Below are 25,808 nucleotides of genomic sequence, written 5' to 3'. Positions count from 1 at the left end.
CCCAGGCGGGTTTGGACCACGCCGGGGTCAGGCGGGTGGGGCGCCATCTCTGGCCGCTCGTTCAGTTCTTCCCTGCCCCTTAGAGCCGCCGCCGCCGCTCACCTCCCGGTCGCCCTGCTGAGTTTCCTGCCGTTAGTTACCGAGCCCGGGTCTCCCTGCCCCCTCCCCGCCCCCATCCCGTCCCTCTACCTGTGGCCTCCGCTCCTGGGCAGGTTCCAGCTCTGTGTCTGATGCCTTGACCCTTAACAGGGCTCGTCCCTGGTCTATCAGAGGGGTTTCCTCCAACTCGACAGACCTGGCTGTGACCGAGACAGGTCACGGCTGCAGGGAGGCGAGGTCCAAAGATGGGCGGGCGGTGGTGGTGATGGGGGTGTGTGTGTGTGTGTGTGTGTGTGTGTGTGTGTGTGTGTGTGTGTGTTTGGGACAATTTATGGGGTTGCCTTCCCAAAGGAAGAGGTGTGTGCGGCGGAATATTTAAACGTGGGGATGGATGTGAATGTCTGAAGTTTTTCCGTCTTGTGTCCCAAGTTGTGTGTGTGTGTGAATTGTTTGGCGCTGCACGTCTGGAGTGTCGTTTACAAAGGGGACTTGTTTAGGGCCGTGAAGGTGTGTGTGGGGTTGCGTGTTCGAAGAGGAATGGGGGGCTGTGTGGTGGATGGTGTGCAGGACTGTGGCATGAGTGTGCACACGTGTCTGTGTGTGTAAATATCGTATGACTGACGCTGCATTGAGTGCCGTTGCATTTCGGAAGCTGTGTCTGGGGCTGTATGTCTGCACAGTTCTCTGTATGTGATCGTGTGTCTCTGTGTGGCGGCGTGTGTGTCAGTTGCCCACAAGAGGTGTGTGCGGTTGTGTGTCAAGAGTGTGCGTGTGTGAGATGTGTGTGATTTCCTTCTTCTCTTTCCCCTCACTCTTCCAGTTAGGCCAGCAGATGGGTGAGATAAAATGTATGGAAAGCCACCTTGCTTTGTCTACCGTAGTTTGTTTCAGCTTTAGAACATAAGAGACTTTCCTTTTTCCCCTCGGCTCCGAGGGCCACGAGCACATCTCATCGGAGCCTGGAGGTTGGGGGAACCAGTGGGGAGATGGATCCTTGAATCTCTGCAAGGACATGGGGGCACTAGAAGGACCATTTCCCGAGCAGGAAGCCTAAGAAACAGGGACCAGGAGAGACTAGAAAAGAGAGAAGTCAGGTTGAGCGGAGAAGCCCCCAGGCGTCCAAGAGACACTGAGAAAGGCCCAAGCGGAAGCCAAGGTCCTGGGAAAACCGTTTCAAGTCGAGTATTGCCTGACAAGTGACGCAGACAGGACTGAGAGAAACGGAGAGGAAGACATTCTCTTGCTTCAGCGTTTTTCTCTGTCCTCAGTCACGAGTCTGTTGGGTCTCTGCTTTATCTGAACCACAGTTGGCATCTATTTCATGCTCGCCAGGCGCTGTTCTAAGCACCACCTGAACTGGGCCATCTAAACCACATAGAAAGACACCGGTTCCTGCAAGGCGGAGCCGGGTTTGAAATAAGGGCTCAGGGATGCTCTTCTAATAGGCCAGGGTTGAGCAAAGTTTTTTATTAACGGGCCAGAGAGACTGACTGTTTTGTAGCCCATATAATCTCCGTCCCAGTAACTCACCTCAGACATTATAGCACATAGACAATACATAAGGAATGAGTCTGGGTGTGTTCCAATAAAACTTGATTTACAACAACAAGCAGGGGGCTGGATTTGGCCCTCAGACTATGGGTTTGCCCATGCCTGCTCTATGCCATACTATTTTTTTGGAAAGAAGAGAAAAGAAAGAGACAAAACTAGCTCTGGAGTTGTTGTGACTAGTTTAGATCTCAGCTGAACAGTCCCTTGGGACCCTTGGGCAGCTTGGAGCTGCCACTGCTCAAAGACTGGAAACATACATCCTAGAGGAGAGGGAGAAATTACGAGTTTCCTGTGTTGTGTGTGATCCCATGTCTGGGATCTTTCACAGCAAAGTGAGAAGCAGCATCAGTGGATCCATTTGGAGCAGGAACCCACAGGGGTTTGGCATTCGGGACCTGGAACTGAGACCTGGAAAGAGATGACCCATCCATCAGATGTAGGGGGAAGCAAAGGAGGCCAAGGAAGACAGTGAGCTCAGAAAAGTAGCTGCTCAGTCAATGGCAGGAAAAAACCAAAGAGTCCAGAGGCCTACCTGCTGGTAGACCTGAGACTTTCTACAGACTCTCAGCTCCGACCTGGATGAATTCAGGCAGTGGGGGTGGGGTGAGGAGACACATCTAAAGCTCTGATCCCTCAGAGACTAGCTGGGTGAGACCAAGTTCTTACCGGTGCAGCAATCCCAGGCAAACCAAATAGGCACAGAGTTCCGCAGTTTGCTGCCTTCCTTTGGCTTAGAGCAGTGGTTCTCAACCTTCCTAATGCCGCGACCCTTTAATATAGTTCCTCATGTTGTGGTGACCCCCAATTTCATTGTTACAAATTGAACATAATTAAAGCATAGTGATTAATCACAAAACAATATGTAATTATATATGTGTTTTCCAATGGTCTTAGGCGACCCCTGTGAAAGGGTCGTTCGACCCCAAAGGCGTCGCGACCCACAGGTTGAGAACCGCTGGCTTAGAGAGTTGTTTTTTAAAAAAATAGATTTTATTGATTTCAGAGAGGAAGGGGGAGGGAGAGATAGAAACATCAATGATGAGAGAGAATCATCGATCGGCTGCCTCCTGCACACCCCACACTGGGGATCGAGCCCACAATCCAGGCATATGCCCTACCGAGGAATCAAACCGTGACCTCCTGGTTCATAGGTTGATGCTCAGCCACTGAGCCATGCCTGCCGGGCTTGGAGAGTGTTTTCTAACAGTGAGGTGAATCTGGTGTATCAGTCAGGAGACAAGCACACTGCACTGAGCCATGCCTGCCGGGCTTGGAGAGTGTTTTCTGGTGTATCAGTCAGGAGACAAGCACACTGAAAAAGAGTTTAAGATAAGGACTATTTACAAAGGTCTGAGCAGGGTTAAGGGAAACCAGCAAGGCTGGGGTAGCACTCAGGGACCAGCATGAGTGGAGATTCGCAGGGAGGGAGCAGGAGAGGGACCCAAGGAGAGTGGAGGCTGTAACAGAGGCTGTAATTTTTTAAAATTGAAATATATTTGACAGGTAACATTGAGAAAATTTAAGGTGTACAGCATGCTGTTTGGTACATTTATAGATTATACTATGATTGCCATTATAGTGAGAGTTAGAACCTGTATTGCGTCAAGATGTCCAAGAGCACCCATAGGGGAAAGGACAGTCTCTTCAACAAATGGTGTTGGAAAAACAAGATAAGCAAATGCAGAATGGTGAAACCGGACCCCTGTCTCACACCACTCACCAAAATTAACTCGAAATCGGTCAAAGACTTACACATAAGACCTGAACCATAAAATTCCTAGGAGAGAACAGAGGAAAGAAGCTCCTTGATATTGGGCAATGCTTTTTGGATATGACACCAAAAGGACAGGCAACAAAACAAAACAAATCAACAAGTGGGACTACATCAAACTTAAGAGCTTCTGAACAGCAGAAGAAAGCATTAGCAAAACAAAAAGGCAACCTGCAGAATGGGAGAAAATTTTTTGCAAGCCATATATTGGAAAATGGGTTCAGATTCAAAATACATAAAGAACTCATACAACTCAGTAACCAAAGAAACCTCCCAAATCCAATTAAAAAAACGGGCAGAGGAACTGTATAGACATTTTTCCAAGGAAGACATCTGGATGCCAGTAGGCAGAGAGGATTGTCTGATGGGAGCTGTGGCCTTAGGTCGAGGAACACAGCCACTGCCAAACAGGGGCGTGGCAGGGGGAACGGGGGAAAACCAATGTTCCATCCCCTCCCACCCTCCACTCTCCTGTTGCCCTCCGCTGGCCTGACCCAGTGGGGAGCCAGTGGGCAAGGGAGCCTGGGCAATGCCATCTCTAGTGGTCACCCTTTGACCTGGGGGTGAATCTAGAGCAGCGGTTCTCAACCTGTGGGTCGCGACCCCTTTGGGGGTTGAACGACCCTTTCACAGGGGTCGCCTAAGACCATCGGAAAACACATATATAATTACATATTGTTTTTGTGATTAATCATTATGCTTTAATTATGTTCAATTTGTAACAATGAAAATACATCCTGCATATCAGATATTTACATTACGATTCATAACAGTAGCAAAATTACAGTTATGAAGCAGCAACAAAAATAATTTTATGGTTGGGGGTCACCACAACATGAGGAACTATATTAAAGGGTCGTGGCATTAGGAGGGTTGAGAATCACTGGTCTATAGGAATAACAGAATTCCAGGACCCACTTTTTTTTTGCTGGAAGATCAGTATAGACTAGGCTGCCTATCCTTCAGGAACTGGAGGCCCAGTGCTCAGGGTCCATGAAACTTTTAGGAACCCACAGAAATTTTTCACTTCTTTTAAAATCAGAAGAAAGAATTAAACTTCAAGTCAAAGAAAATATTTTAATACATAATATGAGGTGAAATCCACATGACAGAAAACCAACCGTTTCAAAGTGGTAGTCAGTGGCATTTGGTATATTCACAATGTACAACCATCACCTCTACCTAGTTCCAAGATTATATAGTCATCTTTATATCAATGCAGTTGTGAAATACAATTTTAATATATTTTTTTAATGGAGGAAGGAGTCCACAGAGGTAAAAGTTCCTCAGGCCCATGGAAGTCACAATTTCTATGCTGCCCTAAAACATCGATTAGCTGCCTCCTGCACACCTCCTACTGGGGATGTGCCTGCAACCAAGGTACATGCCCTTGACTGGAATCGAACCTGGAACCTTTCAGTCTGCAGGCCGATGCTCTATCCACTGAGCCAAACCGGTCAGGGCTGAAATACAATTTTAATATATTTTTTTTTAATGGAGGAAGGAGTCCACAGAGGTAAAAGTTCCTCAGGCCCATGGAAGTCACAATTTCTAAGCTGCCCTGTATATGTAAGGCAAGCGTCTCAAACTTGTGTCTCACAGGCTGCAGGCCTCATTTAAATAAACTCCTGAGCCGGGAGTTTGACATGCTTGATGTAAGGTGTTTAGTTGGTAAAAGGTTAGAAAGGTGTTTATTTTTATATGTATTTTATTAATGTGTATTAAAACATAATTAGCTGGGATAGGGGCGGGCGCGGGCTAGAAGAGGTCAATGGGGAAAAGGGGGACATACCTAAGACTTTCAACAATAAAGATGAAAAAAACATGATTAAAGACCCAATGTATCTAAAGTTTCCATTTGAGATACATTTATTTAGAACATAAATAAGATTGCATGGATATGGCCGAATTTAAAGAGCAGACACAAAAGTCTGACGTAGGGAAAACAGTGAGATTCTGAACATCACATTTCCCTTCAAAGGTGGATCCTAAAGGACCACCGGGGTCAAGGATGATAACCATTTCCTTCCCAAGAGGCTCTTCTCCCTTCCTGTTGCTCACCCAGGCACTCCGGCAGAGCAGCTGCATTTATTGGGCACCCACTGTTTGCCAGGCACTTGCTGTCATCGATTTTGTTATTGAAAGGCCATTTGTGAGCATCTCCAGGCCAGACACCAAACCATGTTTAGGGCTCGGCATGCGGTGGCCTTGTTAGATTGGCTCATTAGATGGGACAGCCACCAATTGCTTGTGACGATCTTACCGAATAAGGACAGGGCTGGAGTCAGGGAGTGGCAAAAGAACCTAATATATTGTGGTCTCCTTCCCTGCCTCTTCCTAGACAAGCAGGGAAGCAATTCTGAGACCCTCACTCTTTTCTGCCAAGTCGTGACCCTTGAACCCTAGGCAGAGTCCTCAGGTGTCCCAGCCTGGGCACATCCCAGCAGATGTCCCTCCCCTGCTGTCTGGATTCTCTTCGAGTTTCTCACCCGCTTCCTCCACCCTGCCACCCTCCCTCTGCCCACATCCTACTCTGTCCTGTTTCTCACCAGGCCCAGGGCCCTCTGTTCCCCGCAGATAGACGATGAGCAGCCACGCCAACAGCCTGTTCCTGCGGGAGAGTGGCCAGCGGCTTGGCAGGATGGGCTGTCTGCAGCGGCTGCAGGACAGCATGCAGCAGAGAGCACTGCGCACGCGCCTGCGCCTGCAGACCATGACCCGCGAGCACGTGCTGCGCTTCCTGCGCAGGAACGCCTTCATCCTGCTGACCATCAGCGCTGTGATCATAGGTGAGTGGGTTGGGAGGGCGGAGACTTCAGGGAAATTCCTTGCACTCATGTCTCTTCATTCCACCAACTCCTTCTCACCTGCACACATTCACATCTTGTCCTACCAGTGACCGTTCCTGTGTAGAACACACACACAGATAGTGCACACTTATGCAAAAACAGCTCTGTGCCCACACAATGTCATATGTATATGTATGTGTGCACACACATGTGCACACTATACAAACACACTTTCTACATATGAATACACAAAGATGAACACATTAATTTATGCATGCACAGAACTTGCATTTGCAAAGACGTAAACTCACACAGTTGCACACATACTGGAACTTGCAAGCACATTCACACACACACACACACACACACACACACACACACACATTCCTCTGCACACTTGAGCTTAAACTTGCATTTGCAAAGACGTAAACTCACACAGTTGCACACATACTGGAACTTGCAAGCACATTCACACACACACACACACACACACACACACACACACATTCCTCTGCACACACTTTGAGCTTAAATACATATACTCTTCCATGTTTGAAAACTGTATACATATAAGTCACACCTCTATACACACATGGGAAAAACATGTGCATGGGTCCACATATGCAAGTACAGACACAGGCACAAATGAGTGTATGCTGTCACATATGTGTGCATGTGTGCAGATGTTTACACACAAATTAACACAGTATCAACATGGTGACATAAATCCATTCATTCCTACAATGTACACACACACATACACAGAATGTTTCTCTCTTTCTCTCACCCCCATCCACACACACCCTTCTTGGGATGGATGGCTCCTGCTTGGGGCTGAGTGACCCAAACTCCACTCCCTAGGGGTCAGCCTGGCCTTTGGCCTACGCCCGTACCAGCTCACCTACCGCCAGATCAAGTACTTTTCTTTCCCTGGAGAGCTTCTCATGAGGATGTTGCAAATGCTGGTGCTGCCGCTCATTGTCTCCAGCCTGGTCACAGGTGAGAGAGCCCAGGCCAGTGCTGGCCTCCAAGACCCACCCCGAAGCCCAAGCTTAAACCTGGAGCCAAAGTGGTCCCAAGCATGGGACCACCTCCCTAATTTAGGACCTCAAACATGGAGTGTTCACCTAGCCCAGAGTCCTTGGCCAAAGCCCAGATCCTGATCAGACCCAGGTTCTGGACCCCATCTTACCTATCCCACTTATCTCAGTAACTTTTCCATACTTTTCACTGGAAATAAAAATACCAGCATGCCAGGAACTTAGTATCATGCAGAGGTGAAAGGAAGGCTGTGGTGGGACAGCCAGGGAAGGTAGGGGGAATATGGCATGGATGGTCAGGGAGTGTGACATGGATCAGGTGTTTGAGGTAGAGGTGACAGGATGGTGGGTGAGGGTGGGATAGACTATGCAGGGGTCAGTACATTTTTTCTGTAAAGGACCAAATAGTAAATATTCCTACCTTAGGGGCCATATGCTCTCCTTCATGACTACTCAATTTTGCCATTGTAGCACTAAAACAGATGCAGATTAATATGTGTATAAATGGGTGTGGTTGTGTTCCAGTAAACCTTTATTTACAAAAACAGGGAGTGGGCCAAATTTGGCCCTTGGGTGGTTGATTGCCAATCTCTAGAATTTGTGATAGGCATGAAGACAAAGGCATGACAAATGCCTTCTTGGGTTGGGTTTCCTGGAAGTAGAGCATGAGATATTTGCGCAAGTAATTTATTCAGGACTGCTCTCAAAGAAACCTATGAGGAAGTGAGGGAAGAGGTTGAGGTGGAGGAAAGAAACTAAGCCGAGATGTTCCAGAAGACTGGCCTCTGGAGGGAGCTCTGGAGCACGAGCCACACCACAGAATTGTTCCTCCTAACTCTGGTCCCATTGGAGTCAAAAGAGCTGGATTTTTGAATCCTTGTACCAGACACTGACTGTAGGTCTGCCTTGGGGCCTTTCTGAGCACAATTCTCAGGGGAAGGGGGCAGCATGAACTGTTAGCAGCCCACACACTCAGCAGCTGAAGGATAGGGGTATCAGCCTGGTAAAGGGTGTCTAGGTAGGGCACCAAAGCATCTACTACAGATAGTGTACAGTGAGCTGGGTTGCAGGGAGGTGTCACTGTGGGATGGAGAGTGGAACAAAAGTGAGGTTATAGTACACAATAGGGGTAAGTGGCGGATGGGATGGGGTTGAAAAGGTTAGCTTGGAGTAGAGGGAAGCTTGGTTAAGTGGTGCTTGGGTAAAGGATGGGGAGGAAGATGTATATGGAAAGTAGAATGGGGGTTGAAGAATGATGATATGGGTCAAAAATGATGGTGTGGGTGCTGGGTGGGTGTAAGAGGACGGGATGCTTGGTGGAATGGTCAAGCTGGTGGTATGGGGAGAGAGGAGTGGCTGGATGGGAGAGTGGGTGGTGGGGTGTGAATGGAGATGCTTGCGTCTGTACCACCTGTCCTCCAGGTATGGCATCCCTGGATAACAAGGCAACAGGGCGGATGGGGATGCGGGCAGCTGTGTACTACATGGTGACTACGGTCATTGCGGTCTTCATCGGCATTCTCATGGTCACCATCATCCATCCTGGGAAGGGCTCCAAGGAGGGGCTGCACCGTGAGGGCCGGATTGAGACCATCCCTACAGCTGATGCCTTCATGGACCTGGTCAGGTGATGTCCTTTCTAATTTCGATGGGAATTCTGGCCCTATGTGCATCAATGTCTACTCAAGGAGAGACAAAGGGGACAGGCTGACCCAGCCTGAAAGTGCAACATCCAAGTTGGGCCTAGTTTTATTGATGTCCATATTCTGGCTTGGAGCTTTGCACAAATTCTCTGAGAGCAGCTGACTCCTAGGATAGGATATTTTGACCCTTAGCTTAGGGAAGCTATATCTTGGGATAGGCTCAGGACAGACGATGTTTGCTGTTCCCAGGATCTGTTGGAGGGTGAATGATTCTCTTAGAACAGCAAGATTTTGCCAGCCCAGTTAAGGCTAGCCATAGTTCTACCCTAGCCCCTGACTTGGGGGGAGGTGGAGGAGTGCAGGAGCTGGATGGTTTATTTTATTCTTTTTTGAGGCATCACTGGCACATGTATATGAATTAAAGTCCCTGTATATGAATAGGGTCCTACTATAAGATTTAGACAGACCTGAGGTGGATTTGAGGTCCATCTGTTTGCCTTAGCAGCTATGTAGCTTTGGGTAACTTACATCAAATATTTTGTTCTGTGTGTGTGTGTGTGTGTGTATGTAAAATGGGGACATCAATAGCACTTGCTTTTAGGGATATTGTCGTGTTTAAATCAGAACATATAGGTAAGGCACTTAGCTTACTTAGCTTGGACTAGGCAGTGGTTCTCAACCTTCTGGCCCTTTAAATACAGTTCCTCATGTTGTGACCCCCAACCATAAAATTATTTTCTTTGCTACTTTATAACTGTAATTTTGCTACTGTTATGAATCATAATGTAAATATCTGATATGCAGGATGGTCTTAGGCGACCCCCGTGAAAGGGTCATTCGACCCCCAAAGGGGTCGCAACCCACAGGTTGAGAACCGCTGGACTAGAATCAGTGTTCAAATGTTGGCTGCCATTATTACTGTTGCCTTTGCTAATATTATTACTATTATCATCCTAGATGCCTTTCTAACAGCTAATCTCTTCCCTTCATCTGATGTTTTTCTGCAGAAATATGTTTCCGCCCAACCTGGTGGAGGCCTGCTTCAAACAGGTCAGGGAAAAGTACAGTTTGATCAAGGAGGGTTGGAGGGTGGTGGGGACTTGCTGCTGAGCGAACGGACCAGGGATCAGGGGTGGGAAGACGGGCCTGACAGAGCAATGGCCATTGGCATGATGTTCAAGGGAGGGTTAGAGAGAAGGATATAGGCCAAGGGCTTCCTGGGGTTGGTACTAGAGGAGGAACCAAGACTTTTGACTGGAGACAGGCCCCCAAATCCGAGCATTGCCCAGGGAGCTTGTGAAAAATGCAGACTCTACTCATTCTTTGATGATCTGGTCATTCACTCTCTCATTCTACTCATTCACTCATTCTTCTATGCATTGGTCAAATCATTCATTGATTCATCAGATCTATTGAATAAGACTCTCCAGGCTGTGGGAATCAGGAATTGGTATTTGAAAGACATTTCTTCAGGTGATTCTGTTGCATCCATTGAGTCAAATTTGGCCCCAAATCTCTCCGTATTTCAGTTCAAGACGCAGTACAGCACGAGGTTGGTAACCAGGACCGTTGTGAGGACAGAGAATGGATCTGAGCAGAGCGCCTCCATGCCTCCTCCATCTTCAATGGAGAATGGAACCAGCCTCCTGGAAAATGTCACACGAGCCTTGGGCACCCTGCAGGAGGTGCTGACCTTTGAGGAGATTGTGCCTGTGCCTGGCTCAGCCAATGGCATCAATGCCCTGGGCCTTGTGGTCTTCTCTGTGGCCTTTGGGCTGGTCATTGGTGGCATGAAACACAAGGGCCGAGTCCTGCGGGACTTCTTCGACAGCCTCAATGAGGCTATTATGAGGCTGGTGGGCATCATTATCTGGTGAGTGCTGGACTGTGATAGGGTGAGTGGTGATGGCACAGGGAAGGATGGAGCCAGGGATGGGAAGTCAGTCAGTTGGGCAGCTGCTGATAGGGTCATCAGGACCATTTGGCCAAAGTCATTTATATATGTATTGGTTAATTCACTCTCTCATTTACTCATTTGATCACTTATTTATTCACTCTTTTCTGCAATGATTTATTCACTCATTTACTTCTGTATTCATCTGTGCATTGGTTAATTCAATCATTCATACATTCATTCATTCATAAATTCATTCATGAACTCATTCATAATTAATTAATTTACTTACTTATTCAGTCATTTATTCATTTGGACCCACTTATTCATCTCTGCATTTATTCACTCTCTCAGATATTTCCTGCACTCATTCATCCATTTACTTAACACACTCATTTGTTCACTCTCCCTCTCATTCATGTCTCATTTACTCATTTTTTACGCATTTATCCACTCACTAATTATTCCTTAATTGATGCATGTATTCATTTATTCTTTAAATCCCTTCACACCTTCACCAATTTCTTCTCTTATTTAGCAGACATTTCCCAGGCTGACTTTGTCTCGAATTCTGGAACAAAGATGCATTAGTCTTTGTCCTCAAGGAGCTTACAAAGTCTTGGGAGAGACAGACACATACTAGATCAATATAATACAAGGTGGAAGGTTCTATAGTAATGAGACGTTAAAAAATGTGAACATGGAGAAGGGAGCCAATGGAGGAATATGCAGTGAACTCTTTCTGGGAAGGTGAGGAGGGAGTAATGAAGAAGTTACCTATTAGAAGGAGACCTTATAAGATTGCATGCCATGGGCCTTGGGAGGTGAGTAGGAATCCAACAGGACAGAAAGAGGGGAGAGGTACTTCAAGCAGAGGGAAGAGACCATGCAAAGCTGAAAAAACCTGAGTTGCTTGGAGCATGGTGAGGAGTTCAGGAAGGCAGGAGCATACAGCAACTTGGGAGTTGTGGTGAAAGATGTTAACAAGGCTCTCTGGTTCCAAATCAAGAAAGACTTAGTATATCACCCCAAATGATTTTAAAGTTGTGTAGCGGGTTAGAGGCCAATTTAAGAACTTGGAAAAGCAGCTGAGGGGGAACAGAGGGGGAGTTTATCAAGGATAAGCAAGAAGATTGACGGGTATTGAAGGCTCAACTGAATTGAGAACCATGAGTTTATAGTGGTGTCCTTGGCATGGTTGGGGGAAATATCCATATGTGCCGGGTGGCTGAGTACAGGAAGAGAGAAGTGATATGCAATTGATTCAGAGTTAGGAATTTTGCAGAGGATGAGATGGAAGGATGGAGGTGAGAGAGTTGGGAAAGGAGTTTGCAGAGTAATCATAGAGATAGGTGTAGACTTGGAGATAAATCAACAACCACTGACCAGGGCTAACTCTGAGACCAGCTTGAGTTTGTCTGGAGAAGACCCTGCATCCTCATTCTCATGACTTAGCTTCGGTTTCATGATTTCTGACCCAAGTTATTGAACCAAATTCCCGAGAGTCCCTCACTTCCTCCAATACATCCACCATGACAATGGCCAACCATAGACTTCAATTTCTAAAGAGAGAGGAATAACAGTTGAAGCCCAGTGATGGGTGAGTGATGGCATCACTGGCAGACACTCACAAGACTAAGCAATGGGTTAGTGTGTGGGGAAAATAGGTGAGCCATTGAAGAACTCACTTCTGTCTCCTCTACTCTCCTTTTCACTCACTGTCCCAGCCAATTGGTCTTCTTTCTGCTCCTCCAATACTCCCAGCTCATGCTCATCTCAGGGTCTTTGCACTATGCCTGCAATGCTTCCCCCTCAGAGATACATGGTTCCTTCTCATGATTCAGGCCTCAGCTTAAATGCCACCTCTTCAGAGAAGCTCTTTCTGACCTCTCACATTTAAGCAGCCCCAGTCAATGACTATCTTTTGCAGTTATCACCACCTGAAGTTCTTTTAAGTACATGTTTCTATGTGCACTGCATAATTTCCTCATTTGAATGTGAGCACCATGAGGTCAGGGACTATGTGACTGCAACATAGTAGGTGCTCAATATATATTTATGGAATGAATGAATAAACAGATGATTTGATAAGATAGGTTATTTGAAATGTCTGTGGGAAATCCAGGTGAAATAGCGCAGGGCTGGTGAATGAGTGAGAATATGCACTTATAGGCAAGAGAATAGGGGCATGGAAGTGAGAGGTGTAGAACAAAGAGTTGGGGGCAGTGAATAGGGAAGTTAGAGGGCCAGAGCTAGGGACTGTCTGGGCAATGTTTCGAGAAAGAGTCCTGAAGAGAGTAATTTTGGGGAGGGGGACTTGGATGGGGGTGTGGATGAAGGAGAGACCTTATAAGATTGCATGCCATGGAGTCATAGGAACTTTTCTGCTGTCTGGGGTTGACCTGTAGGTGAGCAGGAAGAGCAGGTAGGACATGTTTGTGGGTGGTGTTGAGTGCTGAATGCTGGGCACTGTCTTGCTCTAGGGTCTTATAAGGGCAAAGCCTTGGGATGCCAGCTCTGGGCTTGTAGTGGAAGTCATGAGGGAGCCCTGACTGGTGTCTGGTTTGGCCCAGGTACGCACCTGTGGGCATCCTGTTCCTGATTGCTGGGAAGATCCTAGAGATGGAAGACATGGCCGTTCTGGGGGGTCAGCTGGGCATGTACACCCTGACTGTAATTGTGGGCTTGTTTCTCCATGCCGGTGGTGTCCTGCCTCTCATCTACTTCCTCATCACCCATCGGAACCCCTTCCCCTTCATCGGGGGCATGCTGCAGGCCCTTATCACTGCCATGGGCACGTCTTCCAGGTATGACCTTGTCTCCCAACACTGGTACACTTCCTAGGTTTATTTGTCTTCCATGGGCTCTTCTGGGGTACCTGCCCTCCCCCTGCTGCAGAACATCTTCTGAGTTGTTCAGTAATGTCAAGGGTTCTTGAAGGTGGCTTATCTGGGCACTGTTTTTGTCCTGGGCTGTCTCTCCTGACCCCTTTTCTCCTTTCCTGTGTCTCTATTTTATGTGGAGGAGAACCAGCTTCCACTTAAACAAATATTTTTATTGATTTCAGAGAAGAAAGGAGAGGGAGAGAGAAATAGAAACATCAACGATGAGAAGAGAATCATTGATTGGCTGCCTCCTGCACGCCCCCTAGTGGGGATTAAGCCTGCAACCCCAGCATGTGCCCTTGACTGGAATCGAACCCGGGATGCTCTATCCACTGAACCAAACCAGCTAGGGCCAGCTGCCACTTTTGGGGTTAGGATGAGGGCTCCACCATGCCCCATGTTCCCAGTCATTTTCTAGCTCAGAGAGTCTCACTCTCTTTGAGATGGTGCCTGGAAGCTCTCTTGACTTCCTTCTCCTTTTTGGGGGGTTTCAGGTGGTTAATAAAGAGCTACCCTTTCCCTCATCCAAATTCAAAATAATTTGAGATATATCACAAACACCAACCAGATGGAAGAAAAGTATCTTTTTTTTTTATTGCCCATAATGCTGATCGGTGAATGTGCCTTTTGATCTGTGGCCAAGTAGGACTGATGCCACTGTACCCCAGAATTGAACTCACCTGGGCCAGAGCTAGGGCTTGTCTGGGCAATGTCTAGGGAAAGAGTTCTGAAGAGAGTAATTTTTTGGGGGGACTTGAGTGGGGCTGGACACCCAAAGGCCCTCTCCGTGTTCAGGTTTTCCCCTGCATGACATACAGCTGACCAGACGGGGCACATGTTTTGTGGGCAGGCTGATTCCCTAATGAGATGCCCACTCTTTGGACAAAACTCACCAATCACTCTTCCTCCTCTAGGGAGTGGTAGGGAGAGAGACCGAGAGGATTAGTGTAGCTGAGGTCACTCCCTGACCAAACACGGGGAGTGAGGGACGGTGGTCCTCTATAATCCCCCTGTCTTAGCCCTGAGAGGAGGACAGCCAGAATACCTTTAGTCCTCCCTTTCTTGGGGTGGATAGATAGAGTGAACTAGTGGCATGAACTAGTGTAGTAATTATCCTTCAGCTATTGGCTTTAACTGGGACAAGGAACCTTTAGCCTGGAGGACACCATTGCTGTGAGCTCCCTGTGTTGTGAGGAGTCCCTCTTCCGCATGCAGTTATCAGCCTCTGAAATGTTAGACCCCTGCCATCTGCCCCTGGCTCTGGCTTCCACCTGGCCTTCCAATGTTCTCAAGGGGAACCCTCCTTTGGCCTATTGCTGCTCCAGCCCCGCACCGCCATCCCCTGCTCTCAGCCCCTGGGGCTCTCTCTCCCAGCTCTGCGACACTGCCCATTACCTTCCGCTGCCTGGAGGAGGGCCTGGGTGTGGACCGCCGCATCACCAGGTTCGTGCTGCCCGTGGGGGCCACTGTCAACATGGACGGCACTGCCCTCTACGAGGCCCTGGCAGCCATCTTCATTGCCCAAGTCAACAACTACGAGCTCAACCTGGGTCAGATCACAACTATCAGGTGAGATAGTCTTTGTGGGACCTGCCAGCAGGTGAGACCTAAGAAGTCATTAGTGTGGCTAGGGGAGGAGGCAGCTCAAGGTCAAGGGAGGCTTTGGATGCTAGAAGGGAGATGTGGGTAGAGGCCAGTCACCCATGCCAGATGAGGTTCAAGGCAAGACTGCAATCTGAGACTGTCAGGAGCTGGCCGGGTCTTCCAATCAGATCTCCTCTCACATGCTACTGTGGGAGACCCTTTGTCTCCAGTATTTTTCAAATGGCCTGAGGTTCTTGTTATAAATATGGATTCCTGGGCCGCATCACCCAGAAGTTCTGACTTAATCATTATAACGATAGCGCAAATGCTATCACCTCCTTCAGGTCTATGCTCCAATGTCACCTCTTCAGGGAAGCATTCCCTGAATACCCTATTTAAAATTGCATGTCTGGACTTTCTCAGGCTGAACCTGTTCGCCGTGGCACAATCTGTTTTAGTAAATATTTTACTTATTCATTTGCTTATTGCCCGCGTCCCCTACTAGATTGTAGCTCTGTTTGGGCAAGTCTTTTCTTCTATGGGAATTTCTACTAGTTATATAATACATGGTAGATGGTCAATAAATATGGGTTGAACTAGTTAATTTATTGAAGGCTCTGTAAATTCTTATGTAAAGTGCCTTCGTGCCCATTTGCTTGATTCCCACCATACCCCATGAGGTGAGTCAAATACTTGTTTTAGAGAGGAAGAAATGAAAATGGAGGCAGGTTAAGTTACTTGCCCAAGGCCACCTAGTGGGAAGAGGTGGAGAGTCTGGTAAGTGCAGAGCATGGGGTGGGAGGAGGGATGGATGGGTGGGAGGAAGCTGTGTTAGGAAGCAGAGGCATGTCTATGTGGGCAGTAGTTTCAGATTCTCTTGCCCACGGGAAGGGGTTGAGTCACCAGACCTGCCTTCTTCTGTCCCACACTCAGCAACCCCATGCTGCCTTCATGTGCACAGGAAGTACCTGGAGCTCATGGGGCTGGGGTTCTCCATTTCCTGTGGTTCCGGTAACAGGTCTCATAAGTATTCATTATTAGGGAGTAGCCTCTTGTCCAATCAGTCAGCAAATGTTTATTGTAGTAGGACTGACTTGGCTCCAGGAGCTGGGACTACGGCTGTGAGCAACACACTCATGGTTCTGCACTGCGTCTTTTGAAATCAGATGGCACAGCTGACTCAGGGTCCTGGGAAGGTGCCATTGAGGATTTTCATCACGGCTTGGGCTGCTGGTAGTAAGGACTCTGCGTGAACTCCCAGCAAAGGCTGGCTAGAATGTGCTGGACACAGCTCTGCAAGGCTCTTCTCTTATTCAGGGATTTTTGGGAGGATGACGACACTCAGTGTGACTCCTGTGCTGATAGAGGCCCGAGGGCCAGTTTCTTGGCTGGTTGGGAGATCCTACTTTGCACCTGATCTGAGCTTAACCCAAAGAAGTGCGAGTTGGCTTCTTGGATGAAGCTGGAATTAGCTCATCCCATTGAGAGTGTGCTATGTGCCTCTCGAGGGCATCCACATGCCAGGGCGGGTGTTTAGGGGAGATAGTCTCTCTTATTTAGAATAATGGTAATAATAGCCCTTCCTGAAGCCCCATTCATGAAACACTGTGCTCTTTTACCCTCACAATAACCTATAAGGTAGGGATACATCTCCCATTCTACAGATGAGGAAATAGAGGCTCTGAGTTTATGTACAAGGTCATATGGCTAATGAATGGAGTCTACTGGGCCCCAAAGTCCATTCTTTGTCCACGAACCCAAGTGCTCAGTCACTGTTCTGATAGAGACATCATCTTGGCTAAGTGTCCTAAGTGGCTCCATGGTCATAATTATAAAATTTGGGAAGGGTCTTCTAAGGCCACCAGATAGAGGGGTGTAACTTCAGGGCACTAAAGCCTTTCCTGGCAAGCTCAGTGGCTTTAGAATTCTTCTTAGCACCCCATACCAGGCAATCAGAGTTGATGTAGGAGCTAAAATCTAGCTTACTCTTGATCCAGTCAGATTTGTACCTGACGTTGGGCCACTATCTCTTTTATTTTCCATGGGTTCTACCTTTTAGTTTTTCAAAACCATATGTAATTATTTTTTACTTGCTCAGCATCATAGACACTTTCTTCATTTGGTTCTCAACTTGGCCCCTCTTCCAGAGTTCCATTCCTGGCTCAGCATCATAGACAATTTCTTCGTTTGGTTCTAAACTTGGCCCCTCTTCCAGAGTTCCATTCCTGGCAGCTGTACCAACCTACCTATTTCCAATATATGTGCATACAGGGAACTCAATCTCCTGGTTCATGGCTGCTGCCTGGGGTGATTCTTCTGCCCTCTTCCAGCCCACAAGGCAGTTCAGTTAAAAACCTACTCTTGCACCTACAATATGAGTTGTCTAAATGTTCAAAAGTCCATCTTAGAAGGACTTCCAAACAGATCCCGGGAAAGGATGAGAAGACCCATCTGTACTGGCACTCCATGAGTCACACTGGATTTGCCTTTTATTTGGGGGACTTTAATTTAAGATGCCCTGGGGAACTCACTTCTTTCCTTCTGCATACTCTTTCTCACTATCTTTCTCATCTCTCCCTTTTCGTTTCCTGCTTCCCTGTGTTCTCTCTCCATTTGCAGTATCACTGCGACAGCGGCCAGCGTTGGGGCTGCTGGCATTCCCCAGGCAGGTCTGGTCACCATGGTCATTGTGCTCACATCAGTCGGCCTGCCCACTGAAGACATCACGCTGATCATAGCTGTGGACTGGTTCCTGTGAGTGTCCTTCAGACCCTGCTGCTATCTCTCCTCGAACCCTTGCTTTCCATTCAGGATCCCCCAACCTGTGGGTCCTCATTCTAGCAAGGACACAGAGTTCTAGAATTTTAGAGTGAAAGGGGGCCTTGGGAATACTCCTAACCATGGCCTGTGGATCTCAAAGTCCATAGAATTAACCTTGGGAAGTAGGGCAAAAAGGAGATAAGTGATGGAGGTTTTACCCATCAACCAGAAAGGCCCCCCTTTTACCCGTTTTATGTAGAAGTCACAAAAGGTGATCTGTGGGACAGAGCTGGAATGTGTATATATATATATATATATATATATTTAAAAATATATTTTATTGATTTTTTACAGAGAGGAAGGGAGAGAGATAGAGAGCTAGAAACATCGATGAGAGAGAAACATCCATCAGCTGCCTCCTGCACATCTCTTACTGGGGATGTGCCTGCAACCCAGGTACATGCCCTTGACCAGAATCGAACCTGGGACCTTTCAGTTTGCAGGCCGACGCTCTATCCACTGAGCCAAACCGGTTTTAGTGCAAATTTATTTTTAAAAGTCTCAACTTTAAAAATAGGAGGGTTACATAAAATAAGTCTGGACTTCCCCATTCTGTATGCTGTTCAGCTCACAACTCCTAATTTTCTATTGAATGTTTACATCCTTAAAAAATTTGTGTTGCTGAGATCAAATGTGAGCATATCAGAGCTTACTCATTCTCCTCCATTCTCTTTCTGTTAGGAGGGGAACCGAGGACAGAGAGGGGAGGAGACCTGCTTGGTCTGGAATTAGATTGGAATGTGAACCCCCCAACTCTCAGACTTAGGGAACCCCCTCTGCTGTATCATCTCCCCTCGGGTGCTCTTCCGGCCTTGGTTAATGGAAGTTAATGGTTAACGTTCTCTCCTCTCCCTTCCCCAGAGATCGACTTCGCACAATGACCAACGTGCTGGGGGACGCCATTGGAGCAGCCGTCATTGAGCATTTGTCTCAGCGGGAGCTAGATCTGCAGGAAGCTGAGCTCACCCTCCCCAGCCTGGGGAAGCCCTACAAGTCACTCATGGCACAAGAGAAGGGGGCATCCAGGGGACGGGGTGGCAATGAGAGTGCCATGTGAGGGATGTCTTGGGAAAAACCCACTGCCTGAATGACCCACACCCTGAACACATATTCTGTCCGACGTGTTTGAGGGAAACTAAGATAAAGGAGCAGGAATGAAAGGATGTCCACAGTCTTCATTTCTCTCTGAGCCTATACTGAGAACTTGAGGGAGGTTGGGCAAGGGTGGAAATCGGAAATGTTTTTCCTGGGGTTGTGGGTATAGGAAGCTCCAGGTTCAACAAGGTGAGGGGTCATCTCGTGCTCCTTATTTTCTTAAGGAGCAGTGTAATTGAAGGAGGCAAAGGGAAACCACTATTTCTTATAATAAAACAATATCCATGGCCTCTGTGTTGGGAGGTTCTCAAGACCACTTTCAGGTTCCATGATTGGTTAAAAGGACTTACAAAACTCAGCAAAGCTGAGTGGGGTACACAAAAGCAGAAGTCGCACTTCACACCGTTTAGGCCTCATTTAGACAATGAAGAGACTGAACCCCTCCCTGCCACCTCCCATTGGCAATGGCTGGGGCAATAACCCTTCTTAATTCCAGCTCAGAGAGCAGAGGGAGCACCTGTACCCTAGGAAGTCCCCACTTTGGTTTCCAGGGCCCAGTTCCTAACCCGCTCCCCCCCACCCCATTTTACTCCCTCACTTCATCTCCCCACCCATGTAAACAAAGTTTGGGGCATTTGGAAAGGTACCTCCCTGCTCTGAGAAGGCAGGGGGCAGGGGGCCTCCCATAACTGCACAGGGATGTGCTTTAATTTTTACTTTGGTCCCAGAACAAGAAATAGACGGCATTGACTCCCAGGGCTCTGGCTGGTAAATGCCATCCTTATCTGCAAGGCTGAGAAAACCTCCCCACCTCTTTCTCCTCAACCACTGAGAGAGAAATGACAGCCCCAGAGAGAGACAGGATAGGGCACAGGACCTAGGAGGTGAGGGGCTGCCTCTGCCCCCACACTGGCACACTCACAGATTTCTGGTTTATTGCAGTGAAAGGACACAGATTCAAATCAGCAAAGGCAAGAAGCACATGGGACAAGGTCCAGGGGACATCAGATGTGAGCTTCCAGTTGTCCCTTCTTAGTGGAATTGCATGGCTGGCACTTTTTCTGCCACCATCAGTGCATGACAACACATAAAGTATTGCCAGGTAGGGAATCTCACCTGACCCTTGGTGTTCAGGGTTTTTATTGGGAGTTTGTTGTGTAGGTGTGGAGTGCCTGCTGACCTTAGTTACTCATTCTTCAGTTCCCCCAGAGGTCAAACTAATACAGCATTGCCCAGTGAACAAAAATAGGCATTTGCTATAAATTACACTGTCAGCATAGACTACCTGGTATAGCTCAAGACTCCAGGCATACAAAGACACTTAAAAAAATGAAAAAAATTTTTTTACCCTAGTCAGTTTGGCTCAGTGGAGAGAGCGTCAGCCTGCTGACTGAAGGGTCCTGGGTTCGATTCTGGTCAAGGGCATGTACCTTGGTTGCAGGCTCCTCCCCAGCCCAAGCCCTGGTTGGGACATGTGCAGGAGGCAACCAATCTATGAGTTTCTCTCACATCAATATTTCTCTGTCTTTCCCTCTCTCTTCCACTTGTTCTAAAAATCAATGGAAAAATATCCTCATGTAAGGATTAAGATAAATAAATAAATAAATAAATACATTTTCCCATGATTTAAAAATAATGTAATTGTTAAAAAATGTTTTTTACTGATTTCAGAGAGGAAGGGAGAGAGAGAGAAAGAGAGAGAGAAAGAGAGAGAGAGAGAGAGAGAGAGAGAGAGAGAGAGAGAGAAACATCAATGATGAGAGAGAATCATGCATCAGCTGCTTTCTGCATGCCCTCTACTGGGGATCGAGCAATTCAGACATGTGCCCTGACAAGGAATCAAAACCATGACCTTCTGGTCAATGCTCAACCACTGAGCCACACCAGCCAGGCCAAAGACACTTTTATCAGGCAAGATATCCCAAGGGCTCAAAGGTCACCTCCCAGGAACCAATAAAGATACAATCTTTTCTTTGGGATGTGCAGGCTTTGAGCACCCCTAGCCATCTGACTTAACCTTTTATTTTATACCCTCCACAGTTGAGAATAGAGGAAGTAGCTTCCAATGGGGATGAGTAGCCCCAACTCTTGATTCCTGAGAGCAATTGGCCTAGACACCCCACCCCCATGCTAGCCTCAGGGGGCTCTGTGTCTCCTAACTACACAAGGGTGCTCATTGGCCTCTTAGCATTATTTTCCTGCAGTCTAGTAAACCAGGTGGGACATTAAATGGGACCTTAATAAAGGTTTGGAGAAAACACTTGTGAAGTAAACAAAGAGTAAAATGATTCTATCTATCAGGTAACTCAACTCCATGGCCCTTTTGTCTAGGAAACTTGACATTAATTTTTTTTCTAAGTTAAATTAAGCTTCACCTTGAGCATCTGTCCTTTCCAAGGGATATTCAAGCACAGGTATGTTTTGGAATGCCCCCACCCCAACTTTTGGGATCCTAAGAGATCCATTGGACTTAAATAATTGAGAGAACTTGGAAGAGAATTCTAGAATTCTTTGATCTATTTGTAGTCACCATGGAGACATTTATGGTCAGAGACAAGAAATAATTCATGCAAAGGCAAGAGCCTCTTCTGCTTATTGTTGACAAAAGTCCCCAATCTGAGGTGTGGAAAAGAGAGACTTTAGTTAGGTGAACAGTTTGCAACTAGGGGAAATGCAGCCTCTGTTGGAAATTGAAAGTGTGTCTGCTGAGGCAAAGGGAGTCTGCCTTTTACAGAGAAAGTTCCTGCCCTGGTTTCTGATTGGTCCATTTTTAGGTGAATGAGGAATCAAGTGGGCACAGTTTGATTGGTCCAAAGAGCACTATCCTGATTGGTCAGCATTGTGTGTTCTGATTGATCATCATGGAGCTGCTCTGATCGGTCAGTGTAGATGCAAATGAAGATGTTACTGTGTGGTTGCAAGATAAGGCAGATTTCAGCCCACGGATTGGAAGATGATACCAGGAACTCCCTTATAAGGGTAGACTCAGATGGCAAGAACACAGTGCAGAAGGCTGGCAGCTCAGCCTGTGGCTTTTCCCTGAAACGCACAGTGCAGGGGAGGCCTCTGTCAGCAATGGGTGCTAGACTCTGGTTATGAATTTGTGCCCAGTTAACCACAAGGAGACCTTCTTGCCAGATATAGTCCTTCTTGAGGTTTACACTGTAAAACATCCTACTCCACATTTGACCCTGGGGAACTTTGCCTGGGATCCCAGTCTCAAACCAGAAATTCAGCCTCTGGCCTCACACCACCCCATGGTCAGTGGTCTGTGTTTCCAGTGTGCCCCTTGTAGGAGCAGGGTATATTACTTTGCCAGGGCTGCATGACAAAGTCCCACAGACTGGAAGGCTTAAATAACAGACATTAATTTTCTTATACTTTTGGAGGCTGGCAGTCTGAGATCAAGTTGTCAGCAGGACTGGTTTCTGTTGAGGCTTCTCTCTGTAGCTGGTAGATGGCTCTCTTCTCTTTGCACGTTCATATGATCAATGGATTTTTACATATTGATTTCATATTCTGCAACTTGACTGAATTTCACATAACCTCAGAAATCATCTCTGTAAATGAGTTTGCAGGGTTCCAAATTAGGTACACATCACATTACTTCTGAGGATACATTTTAAAAGCCTGAGACATTTTTTGAGAGATCTATTTTGTCTTATTGGTTAGTTGACATCAATTCCAATTTAACTCTAATAACATTGACAAATTCTTATCAAAGCAATGTCAGAGGAAAAAGGTTTATCATTGCCTCCTTCAATCTTTCAAGAAAGATAATCTTAAAAGTTGACAAATTTTAAAAAATGTCATCTTACATCTCACATTTGGAAATCTAGATGGTAGGCTACAAAGAGACGTATAGGCACATGATACGTGTATTGAAATCAGGCTTTCTTAACGAGTTACCTGGGAACCAAGGGAACCTAGACATCACATGTGGAGGTTGATGCAGCTGCCCTAGGAGTGATTCTGGCTCAGCAGGCAGCGCCCTGGGAACAAGCCAAGCTCTGTCTCCACCTCCATCATCCTGAACCCCTGTGACCAAAGCAGGGCACGGAGTCTCCACATAGGAGATACAGTAGGAGACTTAATATTTTAAAAAAATCCAAACCATTACTTAAGATAACTGAGAAAGCACCAGGCTTTATTTATATAAAGTTAAAATGACTAGTTGTAAAGTGAAAAAGAGAATCCAAGATATGACCTGAAGAAAAAATGGTGAGAGAACAAAGAAGACCCAAGGGAAGTTTTGCTTTAAAACATATAAACTTAAGAAAATGGCCTGGCCCTAGCAGACCTGGCTCAGTGGATAGAACGTCAGCCTGTGGACTGAGGGGTCCCGGGTTCGAATCCGGTCAATGGCACATGCCTGGGTTGCGGGTTTGATCCCCAGTAGGGGACGTACAGGAGGCAGCCGATCAATGATTCTCTCTCATCATTGATGTTTCCATCTCTCTCTCCTTCTCCTTTCCTCTCTGAAACTAATAAAGAAATATATTTTTTTTAAAAAAAAGAAAAAGAAAATGGCCTGGCATGTGTGCTCAGTGGATGAGCGTGGAGCCAGGAACCAAGAGGTCGCTGGTTCAATTCCCGGTCAGGGCACAATGCCTGGATTTTGGGCTCAATCCTCAGTAGGGGCCATGCAGGAGGCAGCTGATGGATGTTTCTTTCTCATCCATGTTTTTATTTCTCTATCCCTTTCCCTTCCTCTTTCTCTAAAAAATCAATTAAACATATTAAAAAAAGAAAAGAAAATGAAAAATATCGGATAAAAGAAGCCAGCACTTCTGGTCTTCAGTATTATGTGCTCAGCTACTCACCGGGGGTCCTGTAACTGCTTTATTCCTGACAGTTACCACCCTGGTAAGGAGTTCCCCCAGGGCCCTCTTCATGTCCCTGTTCCGAAGACTGTAGATGAAGGGGTTCAGCATGGGGGTGACCATGGTGTACATCACTGAGGCCACCAAACTTGTCCTAGAGGATGAAGTGGCTGCGGAACTGAGGTAGACCCCCAGGCCTGTGCCATAGAACAAGGAGACCACTGACAGGTGAGACCCACAGGTGGAGAAAGCTTTGTACTTGCCGCCAGCGGAGGAAATCCTCAGGATGGAGGACAAAATCTGAGCATAAGAAAAGAGGATTCCAGAGAGAGGGAAAACAGCTAGGACAATAGTCACAAAATATACCACCATGTTATTGACGAGGGGGTCAGAACAGGTGAGTTTCAGGACTTCAGGGAGATCACAAAACAAGTGTGGGATTTCAACGTTTGTGCAGAAGGACAGTCTCAAGACGGTCAAGGTTTCAAGCAGGGAGCCCATGACACTGATGCACCAGGACCCCAGAGCCAGCAGTCCACAGAACCGAGGGCTCATGATGATGGTGTAGTGCAGGGGGTGACAGATGGCCACAAAGCGGTCATAGGCCATGATGGTGAGGAGTAAATTGTCCAAGCATCCAAACACAATGAAAAAAAAATCTGGGTGATGCAGCCTTCATAGGTGATGGCTCTGCTCTGTGTCTGGATGTTCACCAGCATCTTTGGGATGGTGGTGGAGGTGAAACAGATGTCTACCAAGGACAGGTTGGAGAGGAAGAAGTACATGGGTGTGTGGAGGTGGGAGTCGGAGCTGATGGCCAGAATGATGAGCAGGTTTCCAGTAAATGTGACCAAGTACATGGACAGAAACAGCCCAAAGAGGACAGGCTGCAGGTCCGGCTTCTCTGAGAATCCCAGGAGGAGAAAGTTTCCCACTCTTGTTTGGTTTCCTCTTTCCATGGAGCTGCTGGGTTTGGTTGGAAGGAGGAAAACAAACAAACAAACAAACAAACAAAAAACAACACAAATTTCACTTCAAATAAGAAATCCTTGGAATGATAGAAATATCCTTAACCCAAACCCAGGAAAATCATAGTCATTCATCTTAGGTAATGAATGGTTGGCCTTCTTTGCTGGCAAATTGTGGTTACTGTTGTTACCTGGGAGAATGTCTGTCTCTAGGTCCAGTGGTTCTCAAGTTGCGGTCCCGGACCAGCATCACTTGGTAAGCTGTTAGGGATGCACATTTTGGGGCTCACCTGACCTATTGAATCAGATGCTTTGGCTGTGGAGCCAGTGTCTGTGCTTTAACATGCCCTCTCAGGAGCTCTGATGCTCGAAGTCGAGGACTACTTCTTGAGCAGTGGTCGCCTGCATCCCTAAGCAGTCAGCCCATTCCCAGCATCTCTGGCATTTTTTGCTCAGTACTTGTAGGATAGGGGTTTTTCCTAACTCTAGGCAGACCTTCCAGTAACTAAGAGGTTCCTTTATTGTGTGGTGGTTTCTGTATATTAGATCTTCTGGACCTTGTGTTCTCCTGCTAACAAAAATAATAACCCATGTTATTATTAATCATAGTCTACATTTCATGTATATTACTAGTGTTCCTAGATAAAATAAAAAACTGAATTTCTAAATATAATCTCCTAATGCTTCTAAACATTCAGTTTGTTTTTCACATGAGTTCATCTTTTCTTTTTAGCTTTATTGAGGTATAAGATTTAGAAAAATTTGCACCTATTTAATGTATATATCTTGATAAGTTTAAACATATGCATACAACCATGATACCAACACCACAATCAAGGTAATAAA

General features: G+C 46.8%; 2 protein-coding genes across 4 annotated transcripts; one reads left to right on the top strand and one right to left on the bottom strand.

Moving 5' to 3' along the window:
* The first annotated feature begins 5,951 nt into the window (after positions 1–5,951).
* On the top strand, positions 5,952–19,482 carry SLC1A6 (solute carrier family 1 (high affinity aspartate/glutamate transporter), member 6). Of its 3 annotated transcripts, none has more exons than XM_014547790.1 (9): positions 5,952–6,210; positions 7,072–7,209; positions 8,673–8,877; positions 9,901–9,943; positions 10,423–10,766; positions 13,563–13,594; positions 15,025–15,241; positions 17,876–18,010; positions 18,938–19,482. In XM_014547790.1, the coding sequence occupies exons 1-9, from the start codon at positions 6,006–6,008 to the stop codon at positions 19,131–19,133; spliced, it is 1,515 nt and encodes a 504-aa protein (XP_014403276.1). In that variant the 5' UTR covers positions 5,952–6,005; the 3' UTR covers positions 19,134–19,482. The 3 variants fall into 3 exon arrangements, with proteins under 3 accessions (XP_014403276.1, XP_005876363.1, XP_014403277.1); XM_005876301.2 differs by having other exon boundaries at positions 13,361–13,594; positions 15,047–15,241; XM_014547791.1 differs by having other exon boundaries at positions 13,361–13,594; positions 18,938–19,027.
* A 4,415-nt stretch (positions 19,483–23,897) lies between these two features.
* On the bottom strand, positions 23,898–25,808 carry LOC102261998 (olfactory receptor 7C2-like). Its single transcript, XM_014547776.1, is given in 2 exon segments — positions 23,898–24,650; positions 24,653–25,808. Coding segments are annotated over 2 exon segments (969 nt in total). The 5' UTR covers positions 24,954–25,808; the 3' UTR covers positions 23,898–23,982.

The sequence above is a fragment of the Myotis brandtii genome, unplaced genomic scaffold (assembly GCF_000412655.1).
Source record: "Myotis brandtii unplaced genomic scaffold, ASM41265v1 scaffold485, whole genome shotgun sequence".
NCBI lineage: Eukaryota > Metazoa > Chordata > Mammalia > Chiroptera > Vespertilionidae > Myotis > Myotis brandtii.
Note: the sequence above shows the minus strand (reverse complement) of the source record. Positions and strands in the feature narration are given on the sequence as shown.